Source organism: Hylobates moloch, unplaced genomic scaffold, assembly GCF_009828535.3.
Source record: "Hylobates moloch isolate HMO894 unplaced genomic scaffold, HMol_V3 SCAFFOLD_5, whole genome shotgun sequence".
Lineage (NCBI taxonomy): Eukaryota > Metazoa > Chordata > Mammalia > Primates > Hylobatidae > Hylobates > Hylobates moloch.
In genome coordinates, this window is record NW_026652280.1 from 154,217,169 (window position 1) to 154,238,930 (window position 21,762).

At 37.4% G+C, this 21,762-nt stretch overlaps 1 protein-coding gene across 5 annotated transcripts in view; it reads left to right on the top strand.

Moving 5' to 3' along the window:
• NEGR1 (neuronal growth regulator 1) overlaps positions 1–21,762 on the top strand; it is a 906,728-nt gene that overhangs the window by 578,879 nt on the left and 306,087 nt on the right. For 4 of the 5 annotated variants that reach the window (XM_058439668.1, XM_032155583.2, XM_058439669.1 and 1 more), the window contains one exon: positions 19,063–19,194. The exons of the other annotated variant lie outside the window; for it this stretch is intronic. In XM_058439668.1, the coding sequence (XP_058295651.1) occupies positions 19,063–19,194 (132 nt within the window). The remainder of the gene's footprint in view (positions 1–19,062; positions 19,195–21,762) is intronic. 5 annotated transcript variants of the gene reach the window in all.

The following is a 21,762-nucleotide window of genomic DNA, read 5'->3' on the forward strand; positions in this document are numbered from 1 at the left end:
TTCTGGGAGCTATGAGGGAAGAATGTGCTCCAGGTCTCTCTCCTTAGCTTGTAGATAGCTGTTTCCTTCCCGTGTGTTCACATTGTCTTTCTCCACGCCTATGCCTGGGTTCAATTTTCCTTTTTTTATGAGGATACCAGTGATACTGGATTAAGCCCACCTTAATGACCTCATTTTACCTTAATTACCTTTTTAAAGACCCTACCTGCAAATATAGTTACATTCTGAAGTACTGGGGTTTAGGACTTTAACATATGAATTTCAGGGGTACACAACTGAGTTCACAACAGCATCTAAAGCATTGTTACTCAAATAGCATCTATTGAAGAATTATATTTCTTTTTACAAGCAGAATGCTATTAGATATCAAGTACAGCTTTAAAATACTTGTAGATTAAGTCCCTGATCTTGGTGAAATTGTGAATAATGTAGAGACACTCAGGAAAGATATGGCACATAAATAGGATTAGCTGCACAGATCTATATAGGCACTGGGCTGTTTCACAAGGCAGAAAAGGAATGTCTGTGACTGAGGTTTACTCAAAAAAAGTAATACTAAGAACAAAAGGATTCTTATTGTGCAAATGTGACAATAAAAACAAACATGCTGAGAGACATACAATGCATAACAGCAAGTTACAGGCACAGAGGACATGTAAACAGTATTTTCTGAGAGCCAGTTGAAACTTCTGTAGCTGGAACTATTGTCACTTGAGGAAGACGGTTTTATTAGGCTACAGCATATGTAGACAAATGTATTCAGATAAGTTATAATGCTTACAAATGGAACATAATAGGGGTTTCACATGGCGCAGACCAATAACGTATGGTTCTTTTCAGAGAGACAGTAAATAATACACTGCTAGTAATGAATTCAACCTGGTCAGAACAGAACCTAGCTGCAAACAACCACATAAACAGTAACAGCTGGTACTTTTGCAGGCACTTTCCTTTCATAATTTCTCTCTCCTGAACAAGGTGTGTGTGTTGGATGGTGGGGGTAGGCAGTTCTTCCCCAGTTTAATAAATAAAATGTTATTTCACTTTTTTTTGCAATTTAAATTTTTAAGGGAAAAACAATGGCTAAACTTGCCATTGCAAATTGAATCATGTATTATCCAGGTAAAACACTTCTTAGATCACCACATGGGATAGAATGTAGAAAGGCCAGAAAAATAATCATAAAATCCAAAATGTATGATAGCAGTGAGAAAGGCCCTGTGAGTGCTATATTGAGTAAATATGATCTTTACCTCATAGGAAAAGACATATGTGTTGTTTCTCCAACTTTAAACTATTAAACTGCTTTTCTGGCTCTGTAGGTTTGGGTTTACAAAATAAAATTATATTGTGTTGTTACAACACAATTCTTAACTGTCAAATAAAAATACCATAGGCACTGAACAATGTTTCATAATTTTAATCTAATTTTTTCAATAAATTTTTAACAGTGAAAATTTCTCACTGCTATCATACAGTTTGGGTTTTGTGATTATTTCTGGCCTTTCTACATTCTACCCCATTTGGTGGGGTAAAATTGAAATTTCAATGTTATTGGTATTTCCACAATGCTTTATACATATTTTTACATTTGATGCTTATAATAACCCTAGAAGATAGGTGATATGGTTTGGCTCTCTGTCCCCACCCAAATCTTACCTTGAATTTTAATAATCCCCATGTATCGAGGGTGAGACCAGGTGGAGATAATTTAATCATGGAATAGCTTCTCCCAGGTTATTTTCATGATAGTGAGTTATGCATTGTATGTCTCTCAGCATATTTGTTTTTATTGTCACATTTGCACAATAAGAATCCTTTTGTTCTTAGTATTACTTTTTTTGAGTAAACCTCAGTCACAGACATTCCTTTTCTGCCTTGTGAAACAGCCCAGTGCCTATATAGATCTGTGCAGCTAATCCTATTTATGTGCCATATCTTTCCTGAGTGTCTTTACGTCCTATCAACATCATGAGATTTGATGGTTTTATAAGCATCTGGCATTTCCCCTGCTGGCACTTATTCTTTCTCCTGCTGCCCTGTGAAGAGGTGCCTTCCACCATGATTATAAATTTCCTGAGGCTGCCTCAGCAATGCAGAACTGTGAGTCAATTAAACCTCTTTCCTTTAAATATTTCCCAGTCTTCAGTATTTCTTTACAACAGCATGAGAATGGTCTAATATGGTAAATTGGTACCACAGAGAGTAGGGTGCTGCTATAAAGTTACCTGAAAATGTGAAAGCAACTTTGGAACTGGGTAACAGGCAGAGGCTGGAACAGTTTGGAGGGTTCAGAAGAAGACAGGAAGGTGTGGGAAAGTATGGTACTTCCTAGAAATTTGTTGAATGGCTTTGACCAAAATACTAATAGTGATATGGACAATGAAGTCCAGGTTGAGATGGCCTCAGATAGAGATGAGGAAAATGTTGGGAACTGTAATAAAGGCAACTCTTGCTATGCTTTATCAAAGAGACTGGTGACATTTTTCCCCTGCCCTGGAAATCTGTGGAACTTTGAACTTGAGAGAGATGATTTAAGGTATCTAGCAGAAGTTTCTAGCAGCAAAGTCTTCAAGGAGTGACTTAGGTGCTCTTAAAAGCATTCAGTTTTATGCATTCACAAAGAGATGGTTTGGAATTGGAACTTATGTTCAAAAGGGAAGCAGAGTATAAAAGTTTGGGAAATTTGAAGCCTTATAATATGATAGAAAAGAAAAACTCATTTCTGAGTATAAATTCAAGACCACTGCAGAAGTTTGCATAAATAATGAGAAGCCAAATGTTAATTGCCAAGACAATGAGGAAAACGTCTCCAGGGCATGTCAGATGTCTTCATGGCAGGTCTTTCCATCACAGGCCCGGAGGCCTAAGAGAAAAAACGGATTTCCTGGGTTAGGCGCAGGGCCTTGCTGTCATGTTCAGTCTCAGGACTTGGTGCCCTGCATCCCAGCCATGACTGAAAGGGATCAACGTATAGCTCTGGCTGGGGCTTCAGAGGGTGCAAGCCCCAATTCTTGGTAGCTTACATGTGCTCTTGGGCCTGCAGATCCACAGAAGTCAAGAATTGAGGTTTGGGAACCTCTGCTTAGATTTCAGAGGATATATGGAAATCCCTGAAGGTCCAGGCAGAAGTTTATTGCAGGGCCGGAGCCTTTAGGGAGAACCTCTGCGAGGGCAGTGCAGAAGGGAAATGTGGGGTTGGAGCTTTCACACAGTCCTCGTGGGGCCCTGCCTAATGTAGCTGTTAGAAGAGGGCCACTGTCTTCCAGACCCCAGAATGTTAGATCCACCAACAGCTTGCACCGTGTACCTGGAAAAGCCACAGATACTAAATGCCAGGCTGTGAAAGCAGCTGGGAGAGCAGCTGTACCCTGCAAATCCACAGGGCTGGAGCTGGCCAAGGCCATGGGAGCTTCCCACTTGTATTAGCATGGCCTGGATGTGAGACATGGAGTCAAAGTAGATCATTTTGGAACTTTAAGGTTTAATGACTGCCCTATTGGATTTCAGACTTGCATGTGGTATGTAGACCCTTTGTTTTGGCCAATTTCTCCCATTTGCAGTGGTATATTTGCCCAATGCCTGTATCTCCATTGTTTCTAGGAAGTAACCAACTTGCTTTTCATTTTACAGGCTCATAGGCAGAAAGGACTTGCCTTGTCTCAGATGAGACTTTGGATTCAGACATTTGTGTTAACACTGGAATTAGTTAAGACTTTTGCAGACTGTTGGAAGGCCATGACTTTGTTTTGAAATGTGAGGACATGAGATTTGGGAGGGGCCAAAGGCAGAATGATAAAGTTTGGCTCTGTGTCCTCACCCCAATCTCACCTCGAATTGTAATAATCCCCAGGTATAAAGGGCAGGGCCAGGAGGAGGTAATTGAATCATGGGGATGGTTTTCCCCATGCTGTTCTCATGACAGTGAGTTCTCATGAGATCTGATGGTTTTATAAGCATCTGGCATTTCCCCTCCTGGCACTCGTTCTCTCTCCTTCCTCCCTGTGAAGAGATGCCTTCTGCAATGATTGTTAGTCTCCTGAGGTCTCCCTAGCCCTGTGGAACTGTGAGTCAATTAAACCTCTTTCCTTTATAAATTACCCAGTCTCTGGTATTTTTTTCATAGCAGTGTGAGAATGAACTAATACAATAGGTACTGTTTCCTTTATTCAAAGAGAAAACTGACCCTAACAGTGGCAGAATGTTGAAGGGGAAGCAAGCACATCTTCACATGGTGGCAGGAGAGAGACAGAGAGTTAAGATGGAAGTGCCACACACTTTCAAACAACCATATCTCATGAGAACTCACTCACTATCATGAGAACAGCAAAGGGTAAATCTGTCCCCATGATCCAGTCACCACCCTCCAGGACCATCCTCCAATTTGACATGAAATTTGGGCAGGGATACCAGGGACTCAAATCCAAACCATATCACTGACATATTCTGAAAAGAAAATTTTAAATAGCTAAAGAAATAAATGAATTTTCCTCACATAATTTTTTATGAATATTATCTCTGTACTTGAACTTATGATAAGAATTAAATGCCAGAAAAGTCAAAGTTATATTCTCTGGCCAGAACTGGGAGTACAGAATATATTGCTCAAGAGGGTCCCAAGTCACAAAGCTAATATAATAGGATGTTAAAATGAACCTTCAGCTGAATCCTAAAGAAACAGATAGCAAAGTGAGTTGTAATTCACATCACCTTTATAGAACCTCTAATACATGATTAACTAAGAACCAATTAGAATACTCCTAAAACTCTGTCCCTCCCTGTGGGACTACAAGGATTGGGAAAGAAGCATTTTGATGTGGTTTCTTAGGAAAAACTGTTCTATGTGATCCACATCCTGATTGCCATTTGATATTGTAAATCTTTTAAAATTTAGTCATTTTAGTAGATGTATAGTAGTATATCAGTATGCTTTTGCCTTTATATTTACACAAAGTAAAAATCACTATTTGTAGCATATAGTTTTATGGCTTTTGAAAATGCATAGTCATGTATCCATGAACATAACCAAGATACAGAACAATTTTGTAATTCTAAGAAATTCCCTCAGCTATCCTTCAATACTAAACCAGCCTCCCCTTCTCCACCCTCTTGGAACAACTGACCTATTCTTCACCTTGATAGTTTTGCCATTTCTATAATGTTACATAAATTAAATCATACAATACATAGCCTTTTGAATCTATTTTATTTTGTGCACGTGTTTAAATAAAATAAATGTAAATATGTATTTATGGATTTTGAAAACAGTAAAACATGTCTTAGGTTCATCCATGTTTTATATGTAGGAATAATTTTATTAGCAAATTGGATTGCATGTATTGGCAAATGAATGTAGCATAATCTTTCATGCATTGAAGGATATTTGGGCAGTTTCCAGTTTTTAGCAATTGTCAGTAATGCTAACATAATCATTCACACAGTTGTTGAAATTTTAAGTTTTTATTTATGCAGGAGTGAGATTGCCAGATGACATTATCAATGAATGTTCAGTTTTATGAAAAACTGACAAACTGTTTTCCAAAGTGGCCACACCATTTCACATTCACACCAGCAGTGTAGGAGAATTCAAGTTGTTCTGCTTCCTAACTGCACTAGTCTTTTTTTTTTTTTTTTTTTTTGTAAATTTTAGCCATTCTAATAGTGGAATGTCTTCCTGAATTTGCATTGAATTTTCCTAATGACTAATTATGTGCAGCATCTTTTGATGCACCTCTTTACCATCTGGGTGTCTTCTTCTTTTTTTTTTTTTTGGTGGAGTCTCGCTCTGTCGCCCAGGCTGGAGTGCAGTGGCGCATCTCCACTCGCTGCAAGCTCTGCCCCGCGGGGTTCACGCCATTCTCCTGCCTCAGCCTCCCGCATAGCTGGGACTACAGGCGCCCGCCACTGCACCCGGCTAATTTTTTGTATTTTTTTTTTAGTAGAGATGGGGTTTTACCATGGTAGCCAGGATGGTCTCTATCTCCTGACCTCGTGATCTGCCTGCCTCAGCCTCCCAATGGGTGTCTTCTTTAATAAAGTATTTGTTCAAATATTTTGGCCATTTAAAATTTTTTAACTTTTTTTGTGGGTAAATAGTAGGTATATATATTTATGGGGTACATGAGATATTTTGATACAGACATGCAATGTGAAATAAGCACATAATGGAGAACGGGGTATCCATCCCTTCAAGCATTTATCCTTTGAGTTACAAGCAATCCAATTACATTCTTTAAGCTATTTAAAATATACAATCAAGTTATTATTGGCTATAGTTGCCCTACTGTGCTATCAAATAGTAGATCTTATTTATTCTTTCTAAATTTTTAGTACCCATTAACTAACCCCACCTCTCTCCCAATTCCCCTTCCCAGACTCTGTTAATCATCCTTCTACTCTTTATGACCACAAGTTCTGGTGTTTTTATTATTATTATTATTATTATTTTTAGATACCTCAAATAAGTGAGAACATGCAATTGTTTATCTTTCTGTGCCTGGCATATTTCACTTAACATAATGACCTCGGCCGGGCACGGTGTTTCACGCCTGTAATCCCAGCACTTCGGGAGGCCGAGGCGGGTGGATCACGAGGTCAGGAGATCGAGACCACGGTGAAACCCCGTCTCTACTAAAAATACAAAAAATTAGCCGGGCACGGTGGCGGGCACCTGTAGTCCCAGCTACTCGGAGAGGCTGAGGCAGGAGAATGGCGTGAACCCAGGAGGCGGAGCTTGCAGTGAGCCGAGATAGCGCCACTGCACTCCAGCCTGGGGAACAGAGCAAGACTCCGTCTCAAAAAAAAAAAAAAAACATAATGACCTCCCGTTCCATCCATGTTGTTGCAAATGAAAGGATCTCATTTCGTTATGGCTGAATAGTACTCCACTGTGTATATGTACCACATTTTATTTATCCATTCATCTGTTGATGGACACTTAGGTTGCCTCCAAGTTTTAGCAATTATAAACAGTGTTGCCACAAACATAGGAGTACAGATACCTCCTTGATATACTGATTTTCTTTCTTTTGTGTATATACCCAGCAGTGGGATTGCTGCATCATATGGTAGCTCAATTTTTAGTTTTAGGGGAATCTCTAAACTGTTCTGTATAGTGGTTGCACTAATTTACATTTCCAGCAGTGTACAAGGGTTCCCTTTTCTCCATGTACTTGCCAGTGTTTGTCTTTTGGATATTAGCCATTTTAACTGGGGCGAGATTGTAATAACTGTAGGTTTGATTTGCATTTCTTTGATGACCAATGATGTTGATTGCCTTTTCAAATGCCTGTTTGCTATTTGTATGTCTTCTTTTCAGAAATGTCTAGTCAAGTATTTTGCTTATTTTTTCATCAGATTATTAGATATTTTCATCGCTTCTCGGCCTTTTGGCTAAGACCAAGTGCAGATTATTAGATATTTTCCTATATAGTTGTTTGAACTCCTTATATATTCTGGTTATTAATCCCTTGTCAGAGGGGTACTTTGCAAACATTTTCTCCCATTCTATGGGTTGTCTCTTCAACTCATAGACTGTATCCTTTGCTGTGTTGACCGTATCCTTTGTTGTGCAGAAGCTTTTTAAATTGATGTGATCTCATTTGTCCGTGTTTTGCTTTGGTTGCCTGTGCTTGCAGGGTACTGCTAAAGAAATGTTCGCCCAGACCAATGCCTTGGAGATATTCCCCAATGTATTCTTGTAGTAATTACATAGTTTGAGGTATTAAATTTAAGTCTTTAATCCATTTTTATTTGATTTTTTGTATATGGTGAGAAATAGGAGTCTAGTTTCATCCTTTTACATATGGATATCCAGTTTTGCCAGCACCCTTTATTGAAGAGACTGCCTGTTCCCCACTGTTCTTGGCAGCTTTGTCAAAAATGAGTTCACTGTAGGTGTGTTTATTTGTTTCTGGGTTCTCTATTCTGTTCCATTGGTCGATGTGTCTGTTTTCACATTCGTGCCATGCTGTTTTGGTTACTATAGCTCAGTAGTATAAAGAACAGACACTTCTCAAAAGAAGACATACATGTGGCCAACAAACATGAACAAAGATCAACATTACTAATTATTGGAGAAATGCAAATCAGAAACACAATCAGTTGATGCCATCTCATACCAGTCAGAACAGCTATTATTAAAAAGTTGAAAAGCAACAGATGCTGGTGAGGTTGTGGAGAAAAAGGAACGCTTTTCTCCACAAAATTCTCCACAGAGAATTCTCTGAATTGCCAGAAAGTGGCTCTTGTTCTCTTCCTGGGAGTGTAAATTAGTTCAACCATTGTGGAAGAGAGTGTGGCAATTCCTCAAAGACCTAGAATCAGAAATACATTTGACCTGGCAATCCCATTACTGAGTATCTGCCCAAAGGAATATAAATCATTGTATTATGAAGACACATGCACCTGTATGTTCATTGCAGCACTGTTTATAATATAATAGCAAAGTCATGCAATCAACCTAAATGTCCATCAGTGATAGACTGAATAAAGAAAATATGATACATATACACCATGGAATACTATGCAGCCATAGAAAGGAATAAGATCTTGTCCTTTGCAGGGACATGGAAGGAGCTGGAAGCCATTATCCTCAGCAAAGTAATGTAGAAACAGAAAACCAAACACTGCATGTTCTCACTTATAAAATGGGAGCTGAATTGTGAGAACACATGGATACATAGTGTGGAACAACACATGCTGGGCACCTGTGGGGAGGGGGAGCATCAGAAAGAATAGCTAATGGATGCTGGGCTTAATACCTGGTGATGGGATGATCTGTGTACCAAACTACCATGACACACGTTTACCTACATAACAAACCTGCACATTCTGCATATTTACCCCTGAACTTAAAAATAAAATAAAATAAAATAGAAACTCTGTAGTATAATTTGAAGTCAGGTAATATGTTTGCTTCCGTTTAGGCTAACTTTGGCTATTCTGGATCTTGTATGGTTCCATATAAATTTTAGCTTTGTTTTTCTATTTCTGTTAAGAATGTTATTGGTATTTTGATAGGGATTGCATTGAATCTATAGATTGCTCACTAATTCATTATTCTGCTTGATCCATTCTGCTATTAGAGCACTCCAACGTATTTTTCAGTATGCCAAATACATTTTTCAGCTCCATAATAATTGCTTGATTCTTCTTAATTATTTCAATCTCATAATTAAATTTATCTGATGGAATTCTGAGTTCCTTCTCGGTGTTATCTTGAATTTGAGTTTTCTCAACACAGCTGTGTTGAATCCTCTGTTTGAAAAGGCACATATCTCTATTTCTCCTGGGTTGGTACCTGTTGCCTTTCTAGTTCATTTGCTGAGGGCATGTATTCCTCAATGATGTTGATTCTAGTAGATGTTCTTCAATGTCTGGACATTAAAAAGTTAGGTATTATATTTATTGTATCCTGCATTGTCTGGGCTTATTTGTAGCAATCCTTTTTTGAAAGGCTTTCTGGTTATTTGAAAGAACTTTGGTGTTGTGATCTAAGCTATTCCTGCTTTATGGGCATCCCAAGCCCAGTAATGCTGTGGTTCTTGCAGACTCTTAGGGGAATTGCCTTGATGGTCTTGGACAAGATGCGAGAGAATTCTCTGAATTGCCAGACAGAGGCTTTTGTTCTCTTCCTTTACTTTCTCACAAACATACAATCTCCATCTCTGTCCTGAGCCACCTGAACCTGGAGTTGTAGTGACACAAGCACCCCTGTGGCCACCACCATGATTGCATAATGTCACACCTGAAGTCAACATAGCTCTGGGTTTCTCCCCAGGCCTGCTGTAATGACTCCCTGGCTACCACGTGTTTTCACTCACAGCCCTGGGGCTCTAGAGTCGGCAAGCAGAAAAGCCAGCCAGGCTCACGTCCTTTCTTTCAGGATGGCGAGGTCCCCCAGGCCCTGGGTGGGTCCAGAACTGCCATCTGAGAGTCAGGGATAGAGTCAGAAACCTTAGAAGTATACCTGATCTTCTATTGTATTCTGGCTGAGCTGGCACTCAAACTGAAAGACACAGTTCTGCCCACTCTTCCCTCCCCTTTCCAAAGGCAGAGGAGCCTCACCCTATAGCCACCCCCAACCCTGGCCACGAGGAGCACTCTCAGCCTAGCACTGATGTCCCCTTAAGACCTAAAGTATCTTAGGTCAGCTTGTGTGAATGCTGCCTGACCTAGAACTCACCACTGAGGGCAGTGGGCTCCCCTCTGGCCCAGGGCAGGTCCAGAAATGCCACCCAGGAGTCAGCTCCTAGAATCAGAGAGCCCAAGAGCCCACTTGGTGCTCCAACCCCTGTGGCAGTGTAGGGACCTAAGGTGCAAAACAAAGACCCCTTAACTTTTTTCCTTTGCTTTTCTCAAGCACTCTCAATCAAACCACTTGGATTGGCAATTCCCCTCTGGCTAGGGCTGGGTTGAATCCTCCTTCTGTGGATAGGCATCAGCTGAGTTTGATCTGGTTTTCCTTTCTGCTCTAACAAGACAGCACTGAGTTTAATGCCTCACAGTTGTTGTGGTCTCCCTCCCCCAGTGTCCCATAATCATCAGCTGGTGATATACTGAGTCTCGCTTGAATCCAGCAAATCTCAGAAGCTCACCAAGACCCTCAGTGTAGTTCCTGGGTATCGTTGCTGGTTATTCAGGGCCCAGTGTTCCTTAGTTAGTAGGTGATGAATGCTGGCAGGATCGGGTCCTTTTCTGTAAGGCAGTGGGTTTCCTTCTGACACAGGGTGTGTCTAGAAATGTCATCTGGAAGCTAGGGCCTGGAATGGGGGCCTTTTGAGTCTGATCCCTGCCCTATTCTGCTGTTGCTGAGCTGGTATTCAAGGTGCAAGACAAAGTCCTCTCCACTCTTTCCTAGGATCACATAGGTTGCAGTCCTTATGGCCTGGATTTTTTCAATTTTTTAGAGATGAAGATTTGGGCCTCAGTGGTGAAGTACCACTCGGATTGGTGATTCCCCTCTGGCTAGGGCTGGGTTAAATCCTCCTTCTGCCGATGAGCATCAGCTGAGTTTGATCTGGTTTTCCTTTCTGCTCTAACAAGACAGCACTGAGTTTAATGCCTCACAGTTGTTGTGGTCTCCCTCCCCCAGTATCCAAAGATGCTCTGAGCACTGCGCAGCTGCATCCGGAGGGCTGGGGAAGGGGGTGGCATTGGTGATTTAGGACTGTTATTTTAAAAATCTCTTCAGTGCCTCTTTCAGCAATATGAAGTTAAAACCAGGTACTGTGAGTACTCACCTGAATTTTGGTTCTTATGAAAGTGTTTTTCTTCTGTGTAGATAGTTGTTAACTTGATGTCCTTGTTGGGGGAATGATACCTGGAGCTTTCTATTCTGCCATCTTGGTCTGCCTCTTGCCTTCTGGCTCGCTCTTTCCTTCCTTCCTTCACTCTCTCCCTCCCTCCCTTCCTTCCTTCCTTCCCCCTCTCTCTCTCTCTCTCTCTCTCTCTTCCCTTTCTTTCTCTTTCTTTTTCCTTTCTCTCTTTTCCTTTCTTTTCTTTTCTCTTTTCTCTGTTTCTTTCTTTTTACTGAGTCTCACTCTGTCGCCCAGGCTGGAGTGCAGTGGCGTGATCTCAGCTCACTGCAAGCTGCGCCTCCTGGGTTCACGCCATTCTCCCGCCTCAGCCTCCTGAGTAGCTGGGACTGCAGGCGCCCGCCACCACGCCAGGCCTGGCCCATTTCTTAATTGGGTTGTATGTTTTTACTGACTTTCAAAATTTGTTGTACATTCTGGACACATGTTCTTTGTCTAATATGTGGTTTAAAAATGTTTCCTTCCTTTTATGTAATTAATGGTGTCTTTTCCAAAGCAAAAGTTTTTGTTTTTATAAAATGTTGATGAAATCCACGTATTAGTATATCCTTATATAGTTTTGCTTTCTGTGTAATATCCAAACACCTTTAGCTCAACCCAGAGTCACAAAGATTTTCTTCTTTGTTTCCTTCTAAATCGTATTTATGGTAATATGATTCACATTTAAGTCAATGATGCATATTGAGTTAATTTGTGTATAAAATGTGAGATATAGGTTAGAGTAGATAACCTTGCCTTCATCCTCATATTAGTAAGAAAACATCATTTCATCATTAAGTATGAAGTCAGATGTTATTTTTCATAGAAGTCTTTGGCAGGTTGAGATAATTCTCCTCAATCCCAATTTTTATGAAAAAAATTAAAATATTGAATAAATGTTGAATTTTTCAATGAATTATCTGCACGTTAATATACCCATATATTGTTACTGTTGTTAATGTAGTGATTCATATTGTTTAATTTTTTTTTTTTTTTTTGGTTACACAATCATCTTTTCAACCTTGGGATAAACTCTACTTGATCATGGTGTATTATCATATTAATATATCCCTAGATTGGTATACCAAAAATTTGTTAAGAGATTTTTGTGTCAATGTTCTTAGGAGTTATTATTTTTTTCTTTTGATATTTTTCGTCCTGATATTAAGGTAATAATAGTGACATAAAATGAATTGGAGCATTAACCCACTCCATTTTCAGAAAGAATTTGTGTAGGTTTGGTATAATTTATTTCTTAAAGGTTTAATAGAGATATGATCTTGAAGTTTTCTCTGTGAGTGATCTTTTAATTATAAAGTCAATTTATTGCAACTGCATATACTAAATATTCAGATTTTTTGTTTTTTCTAAATTAATATAGAAATTTCTATTTTTCAAGAAATTTGTACACTTAATCTAAACTGTTAAATTAACTGACAAGTAGTTTGTCTTAATATTAGCTTAATAGCTACTTAATTTTTCTTGGAGGTGTACTATTTTTCTCCTTCACTTCTGATAATTGGTAACTTGTGTCATCTCTTTTTGTTCTTTATTTGTCTGGTTAAGATTTATCCATTTTAGTGATCTTTTAAAGAACTAGCTTTTGTTTCATTGAGTTTTACTGTTGACTATTCATCTTCAATTTTAATAATTTATCATCTTTGCTATTTCCATAACTCTATTTACTTTAGCTTTTTATTTGTTCTTTCTTTTCCAACTTCTTAAGGTCAAAGCTTACAAAATTGATTTTAAATCTTGTGTGTGAGAGAGAGAGAGAGAGAGAATGAGAGCGAGAGAGAGATTCTATTTTCTCTTGGCTTGCATAGTTTTAAACAAGTCTGCAATAATTCTTATTTCAGTTTCTTAGTGTAAAATGTGTATTTTATCTCTGGCTCCTTTTTAGATTTTCTCTTTTCCTCTGTTTTTTAGCAATTTAATGATGATATTCTTTTGTATGATTTTTATTTCTTCGTCTACTTTTCTTTGACATGATTAACCTCTTATATTTGCTATTTTATTGTATGCATCAAATTCAGAAACCATTCAACCTTTATTTCTTAATATATTTTTTCTGCCCTCTTTATGGGACCCCCGATATTTATATATGACAATATTTTATTTTTCCATATATCATCGAGGCGCTGTATTTTTATTTGTTTGTTTGGTTTTTAGTATTTTTCTCTCTGCTTCAATTTGGAAGTGTTATGTACTCTTGCTCTGCCTTCAAGTTAACAATATTTTTTTCTTTGGTGTTTAATACACTGTTAATTTCTTCCAATTAATACTTAATTTCATATATTTTGTGTTGCTATGTAAATAATGTTTATTGTGTCATTTTTTTCTATCTGCCATTTGTTTCTTCATTATATTTATTTTTTGTAAAGACTTCAACATAATTATAGCCAACTGTATTTAATTTTTTCTCTTATTTCCATTTTTTTTTTCATTTCTAGTTCTCTTTCTATTGACTGTTTTTCCACTAGTTATAGTTCAGAGATTTCTGTTTCTTTAAATGTTTAGTCATTTTTAAAATTGGATATTGGTCATTATGTTGTTAAGTGTTATAGATTTTGTTTTATTCCTTTAAAGAGTGTTGGATTGTTTTTTTAAACAGGCTCCTGTATCACCTGCAAATTATTTTGGTCCATTAAACCTTGTTATGAAGCTTTAAAGGACAGGCCAAAAAGAGTCTTTATTCTGGCTTTTATTCAGCCATACAACTAAGGCATTAGCCCTTTGGAATCTCCATCAGTCTCTGGTGGTTATATTCTTGTTGATCAAAGATCAATGTCTCTTTACCTTGTTTGAGCTCTAGAAATTGTCTGTCTTACAAATGCCCAGTTGTTTGCTTTTTCTTCAGATTTATGGGCTTTTTTGCCTATGCAAGTACAGCCTAGTACTCCACAACAACAAGAAAACACACGTTGATTTCTGTAGCTTTTTGTCTGTATGAGTTCCTTCTCTTTGAAACCTGCACCACTACTTCCATCCCCTCGGTCTACCTGAATTCCAATCTCTCTTTCCTCGACAATGCAAGACCACTGGGCTCTAGTTTCCACCTCTCTGAGCTTGGTGTCTGAAAATTGCATGAGATAGAAAGCCATGAATATTAATTGTGGGGGTCACTGTGTTTACTTCTCTTCCATTAGAGATCAAAGTTTTGTGCTTCTTACTGTCCAGTGTCTGAAAGGTTTTTTTTTAAATAAGTTTTGCTCATTCTTTAGTGGTTTATGGCAAGAAGGTAAGTCTGGCCATTGTTCCTAAATATAATAGCGATCTGAATGCCAGAGTTATCTTTTAAAATGTAATATTTAAAAATATGTAGTATTTAGAAATGTAATGCTTTAAAATATTCTAATACTTTTTAACTTACATTATTCTAATAATTCCTCAATTTATATTCCAAATTCTTTACATGGAATACAAGGCCTTCTAGGCTATAACTTCCCTTTATAGCTCCAGAGTCACTTCTACCTACTCCTATGAAATTACCATTCTGGCATAACCAAATGTTCAGAAATCTTCCTTTAAGTTATGACAGTGCAATTATGACAGTATAACACCCCATATTTACCCCAAATGTAGTAGTTATCATACTTTATTGAAATTGAAATATACTTTTGTTTCCCAATAAACTTTGAAAGGGAAACAATCTTATTCACTGGTCAGAGATCTTGTCACAATTAATATCCACTGAATGAATGTATAAATGGAAGAAAATAAGGTAGGTAGGAAGGCAGGAAGAAAAGAAATAATTGATTTTGAGCTGATTTAAAAATTTTCCTTCAGTGCTCTCTGCTGGATTATTACAAACATGTAACCAAAAAAAATCAAAAGCTTGAAGTTTTTCTTACTAGTTACTTTTATTTGCTTTTGAAACCTGTTAGAATCATTTCAGTAGATGACTTCCATAATTTCATGTACCCACCGTCTTATTGCTCCATAAACTCCATTATTTCTGTGCTCTAACAGCACTTCTCAGACTTACATTACTTGATAGATTTGTGGTATAGTGTCATGAAATTTTTTTTTCCTTCAAAATGAATGTCTTCATTAAATTTATTTTTCTGAACTTCATTTGTATTATTCAGAGAGATTAATAACCTCAGCAATTTATAAATTACACCACGTGTCTTTCTTTACCTATTGCTTTTGAAAAATATTATAATTAAGTTAAAATTTGTGTATGCAAGTAGAACTGCAAAATCTAAGGAAAATTGATAGAAAACTGTGCAGAATAATGGCTTCCAAAGATGTCCATGCCCTAGTCTTTGGAATATATGACCATGTTACTTGGTAAAAGACACTTTGCAGATGTGATTAAGGTTAGGAGCTAGAGATGAGGAAATGACTTTAGATTAGGCAGGTGGGCTCAGTTTAATCACATGAATCCTTAAAAGTGAAAGAAGAAAACAGCAGAGTGGTCAGAGAGTTGAGACTGGAGTAGAGGCAGTAGAGATTCAAAGTGGGAGGAAGACTTGACCCAACATTTGCTGGTTTGGAAAATGGAGAAAGGGGAATATGAGTCAGGGAATGCTTGTAGCCTCTAAAAGTTGGAAATGGCCATAAGCTAACAGCCACCAAGAAAATGAAGACTTCACTGCTGCGACAGCAGGAAACTTAATTCTCCCTACAACCTGAAAAACAAAGAAACAGATCTCCAGAAAAGAATCCTGAACCTCTGACACACTGATTTTAATCCAGTAAGACGCTGTGTTAGTTTTATACTGTTGCTATAACCAATTGCCACAAACTTAGTGGCTAAAAAGAGCAAAAATTTATTATCTTTCAATTCTGTAGGTCAGAAGCTCAGCACTGGTCTCATCAGACTCAAAGCAAGGTGTTGATAGGCTGTGTCCCTTTTTGGAGGTTATAAAGAATAGTTAATTGTATTTGTCAGCTGAGGGACATTTTAGTTTCCAGAGGCCACAGCTTTTCTTGGCTCATACTCTACTTCTCCATATTCAAAATCAACAGTGATTGGTAGAGCCTTTATCATTTTTCATCTCTTTGACTCACTCTTCTATCTACCTCTTCTACTTTTAAGAATTCATGCAATTAGTATTGTCCCTCCCAGAACTCTCCTTATCTCAAGGTCCTTAACATTATTCACCTCTGCAATGTTCCTATTGCCATATAAGCTAATCACTTTAGTGAATAGGAGGTGAATAACTTTGGGGGGGCCCATTATTCTGGTTACCGTAGGCTTCTGCTGGATTTCTGGCCTAAAGAACTATAAGGAAATACATTTGCATGGTTTTAAGTCAGTAAAGTTGTGGTAATTTGTTATGGCAGCAATAAAATACTAATACAAGTACCAATAGAATTTTTCAGATATTAAATTGGCATGTGGTTAATTTACTGGTTTTAAGCAGTAAATTTGTGGTAATTTGTTATGGCAGCCATAGACAACTGATATAAGTACAAATAGCATCTTTCAGAGATTAAATTAACATTTATATAGTGCTGTATAGTTCTAAGAATGACACATACATGTTTTAATTTAGTTTAGTGAGCTAAGTAACCATTCACAAATGAGAGAATTAATGTAGCCTTTCAGTCGTATACAAATCAGGCATGTAGGTTTTTTAGTTCTGGGTTTCATATGTGTCACTGGGTTCTTTAGCAAGATATTTAATCTCTTTAACTATCATAATCTTATTCTATGTAATGGAATTTACCTCATAAGTTTAAATGTAGAGTTTAAGAGAGCATATGGCTCCTTACACATAATAATAAAAATTTAAAAAGGTAAATATTTTTATGTATGACATGATCAATCATTGGCTAAAAAAAAAAAGATTAATCTACCTTCTGTAACGAAATGCCAAACTTTCTGAATTTTCTATTATGTTGTTGTATTAGTTCGCTTTCACACTGCTGATAAAGACATACCTGAGAGTGAGAAGAAAAAGAGGTTTAATCGGACATACAGTTCCACATGGCTGAGGATGCCTCAGAAAAATGGTGGGAGGCGAAATGGTGGCAGGAAGAGAAAAAAGAGGAGGAAGCAAAAGCAGAAACCCCTGATAAGCCCATCAGATCTCATGAGACTTATTCACTATTATGAGACTAGCATGGGAAAGACCAGCCCCCATGATTTAATTACCCCCTGGGTCCCTCCCACAGCAAGTGAGAATTCTGGGAGATACAATTCAAGTGGAGATTCGGGTTGGGGCACAGCCATACCGTATTATTCTGCCCCTGACCCCTCCAAATCTCATGTCTTCACATCAGTACCTGATGTAGTATATTAATGTTCCTCATACTTTAATTTATATTTAATACCATCCTTACTCTTTATAATTTAAGTTATATTTTAAAAATTCTTGAAAGTGAAGTGTTTTTTTTATATATATTTCAATGAGTTTTACAGACACATTTAAGCCTAGAGTATCTTCATTACAATAGTGAAAATAAGACTAAAAGAGCCACCTACCACTTCAGAAGTTTTACATTCCCCTTCTGTACAACTAGGATTAGATAGATAAATGGAAATACAACTTAATCATATATATTCTAAACACTGAAGGTTTCAATTAGCAAACTCACAGTTACCTGGGGGGCAGACCATGCCATAGTTAATAAAGGCCCAGATCTAGAAGTACATGGGGGAACATTGGGGGAAAATTATTGGGATGGACTTTAGACTTGGAGGGCCATAACTAAAATTTATTTTGTTTGTTTCATTAAAATGGAACATTCTTACTAGTTCTCCAACTTCTATATCATTACAGTGGTTTTGACAAGATAGAAAGGGGAAGATAAAAATAATACTGACTTTTGAAAACAAGCAATTTAATAGAAGCATTGCTTCATTCCACAATTCCCTTTGATACGCACTGGAATGTGATTTTTTTCAAGGCCTGTACAAGGATGTAGAAGGGTCTCCTCTCTTGAAATTCACAAAGGCTTATTCTTTCTTTGCCACACTTCTGATAATTAGGATCCTGCTCAATGACTCAATGCTTTCAAATAAACAAAAATTCCATTATTAAAGGAAGGAGCCTTTATTTTCTCAAATCTCATTCATTTGGGGGTAGTCTTTCTTCTGTTATTACATCTTTATATTTCTGTTATGCTGCTATTTTTTGTCACATAGAATGTTTTCCCATGAATATTTAAAAATAAAGATAATTTATTTTGCTTTTATGAAAACTTAACCCTTAGAGAGTCATAATGATTTTTCCAAGATTTATTGTGTGAGTTGTATATAGCATGTACACTGTACCTTTCTTTTCAGCATTAATAATTTTCAAAACCAAAATATAGCAATGGTTAAATATATCTCTATACTTTTTTCAAGACATCTGACTTGAATCCTTGAATAAGGGTAGGAGATTTCCCCCAAAAGAAAAGTAACATTGAGTTAGGTTAAGTGTCAAATTCCTAGCTCACACGGTAGAAAAGTCAATATGTACCAAGTCATATTAGTGAATTTCATCTGCACTGCTCAGAGGTTGTTGAACTCAATTACAGAAATGTGCAGAGTCTATTTGATGTGTGAAGAGGTTAGGAGACCACAATCAATTAAAAAGAACACATGTATATCCTGTTCTGGGGAAATAGTTGTTATACCTCATTCTGCTTCTGCTTTTTCTCTGAGTTTTCCTCTGAACATAGAAGAACAAAAGGTTTAATAATTCCCCAGTTTCATTTGGACTTGTTTTGTCAGCAATATCTTGTAGGAAGTCATGAAATTGTTGTTTTACTTGAATGAAGCCTCAGGCGGCTACAATTAAACATGCTGTATTCTTTTTTATAGCAAAACCATTTGAAAATGGACAATATTTGGACATTTATGGAATTACAAGGGACCAGGCTGGGGAATATGAATGCAGTGCGGAAAATGATGTGTCATTCCCAGATGTGAGGAAAGTAAAAGTTGTTGTGAACTGTAAGTGTCATCATCTTTTATCAAGATAAGTTCTGAGAAAAGATAAAACACCTTGAAAAATTCTGATTGAAATTTGTGCTGCTGTTTGTAAGAGGTTATCTATTGGTAAAAATCACCTACTAACCCTGAAGACGTGTAGATGTTGAAATGTTGGTTAAATTGGTTAATGTAACAACAATTGTCCCAAGTAAACCCACAATAATTCAGTTTGTTGTACAGAGTGACATGTGTTTAATACTCTCCTAGTCCCTGGCGTTCTGAACTTTGGTGTCCTTACCTCAAAAGCACTGTATCCATATGCTGGTGTTTTCCTCGTGAGCTTTACCTGAAGTGCACTAACACTAAATGTAAGTGTGTAACTCCCAATCAAACCTGATGAAAATGAAGTATACTGCTCTGTACTCAAAGAAAAGAGCTGAAGTGTGATGCTTCTGTTAGTTGGGTGACCTATTTCTATTTTGTTTGGGAAAAAGGAAGTGAAGAAAGAATTTTTCTATAAGCATTGTTGTTTAGAAGTTAGAATATAAATTGGATACCTGCAGAACCGTCAATGCTAGTATGTTACACACTTTTCCTCAATGTTCCCACCACAGTGATATAAGATGATTTTCCAGTAACATCCTATTATATATCTTATGATCTCAACAGTAATGACTACAATCGTTTTTACGTTTCAAAAATCTCCCCTAAGTCTTTATCTTAAAAAACGTTCATACTGTTTAACTTCTTCAAATAAAATACCTTTGGGATAATTGTATTTTACCCAAAGTATTTACAAACTATAGTTTTCATTTTTAAAATTCTACTTACTTGTCTTTCTATATATGGTCCTTGTGAATAATGTGCACGTGGTATTATGCCACAGATCAGAAGAAGTTGTTCCAAATATATCCAGAAATGTTAAAGCTAATCAGCAGTTGTTTCGTATTAATATGAGTCTTTCAGTCTCATGGGCCAAAAAATAACTTTCAAAACACTCCTAACAGTTGAGCTGTACACCAGAGCAAATCACTGTCATCAACTAACATTTGTCAGTGACTAATCTGTATACTTAGGGTTGAACTGTCTCTATTATACTGCACAAATATGCACGATACCAAGTCAGGAGGCAGTTTTTGGAGCAGGATTTCTCACGGAGTGTTCTGCAAACAAATTGTAGCAAAATCGCCAAAGAAACTCATAAAAAATGGAAAACTCCTGGGACCCACATCAGCCATGCTGAATCAGAATCCTTGGGGTGGGAAGTGTATGGCCTGGAAACCTGAATTTTAAGAGGTTCCCACTGATTCTCAGGACTCTTATTGCAGAGGGTTACTGCTCATCCCTCTGGAACTCTCTGAAATAAGAGGTAACAAGTAAAAATTCCTGATCATTTATCACTAGCCATGCTTTTCTGAATATGTGTATACTGATTTTATTGTTGGAGGGTTGAGGGCTTGGGAAGTGGAGGGGAGGGAAGAGAGACATATATCTACTAAAGAAATAATATTTTTAGCAGTGAGCACTAAGAAATGAAAAAGCAGAGTAAAATCTGTCAAATAAATAAGGCACCCAGCCCAGCAATCCTCTTGAACTCCAAGACCCAACAGGTCTTTAAAATGATGTCTCTGATAGGGATGAAATTGAAAACCCAGCTGCTGTACAGATTTGCATGGGACCTATACTCCATATACAAGCCACAGTTGTTTTTGAATTAACACTTTTTATTCCTCCGACTTTAGTTTGTTGCCACTTATTTAATCGGATTCTCTTTTCCCTAGTCAAGCAGGAAATTTAGACCAAGAAAGTCAACTTAAGGGGGCAGAAACTTGACTAGGGAACTAAATAGATGGAAGAGAGTCTATCCATAATGCAAAAGAACAGAAACTGGGGGAAAAAAGATACGAGGAACGCTGAAGAATCTACAGCAGTTTCAGGGATGCAGCGGACAAAGACAAAAGGCAGTGTATTACTCATAGCAATAGAAGTAGTCAGAGTATTATCAGTTTCTGGCATCAGTTCCTTAAGACCCAGTTACTACAAGGTGATAAGATGAGGGCTGGGTGACAACCGTACACAGTGGGTTTATGTCATAGTTGAAGCACCCTGAGCTTTAGAAAACTCTTTTTTAAAAAATATATAATGGCAGCAAACAAACCTGGCCTTTTGCCATAGAGAGAGAAATTATCTTTATTAAACTGGATTGTAAACAAATCCACCCTTTACTCCACAGGGAGAACTACTTCTGTCTTCCAAGACTGAAAAAATAGGAACAAAAGCTGTCAGTGTTTCTGCTTACAAAATGTGCAGAAATGGGAAAGACCCATGTAGAATTCTCTTCTAACACAAGATGGGAGCTGGAACATTTTAGGTAGAGCCTGAAGACATTCTATCAGGCTAACAAAGGTGTTTTAGTGGCTTTATCAGGGTGTCAGACACTCTAGAATAGGTAGAGAATAAGATTTTGTTAATCACTTTAACTTAGAGAAAACAGTAGGAAAAAGGGCTAAAAGTTTAAAACAGTAGGGAAGTGCTTTTTAAATCATGACAGAGGCTACCTTTTTTAAGAATAAATTTCAGGTAGATAAG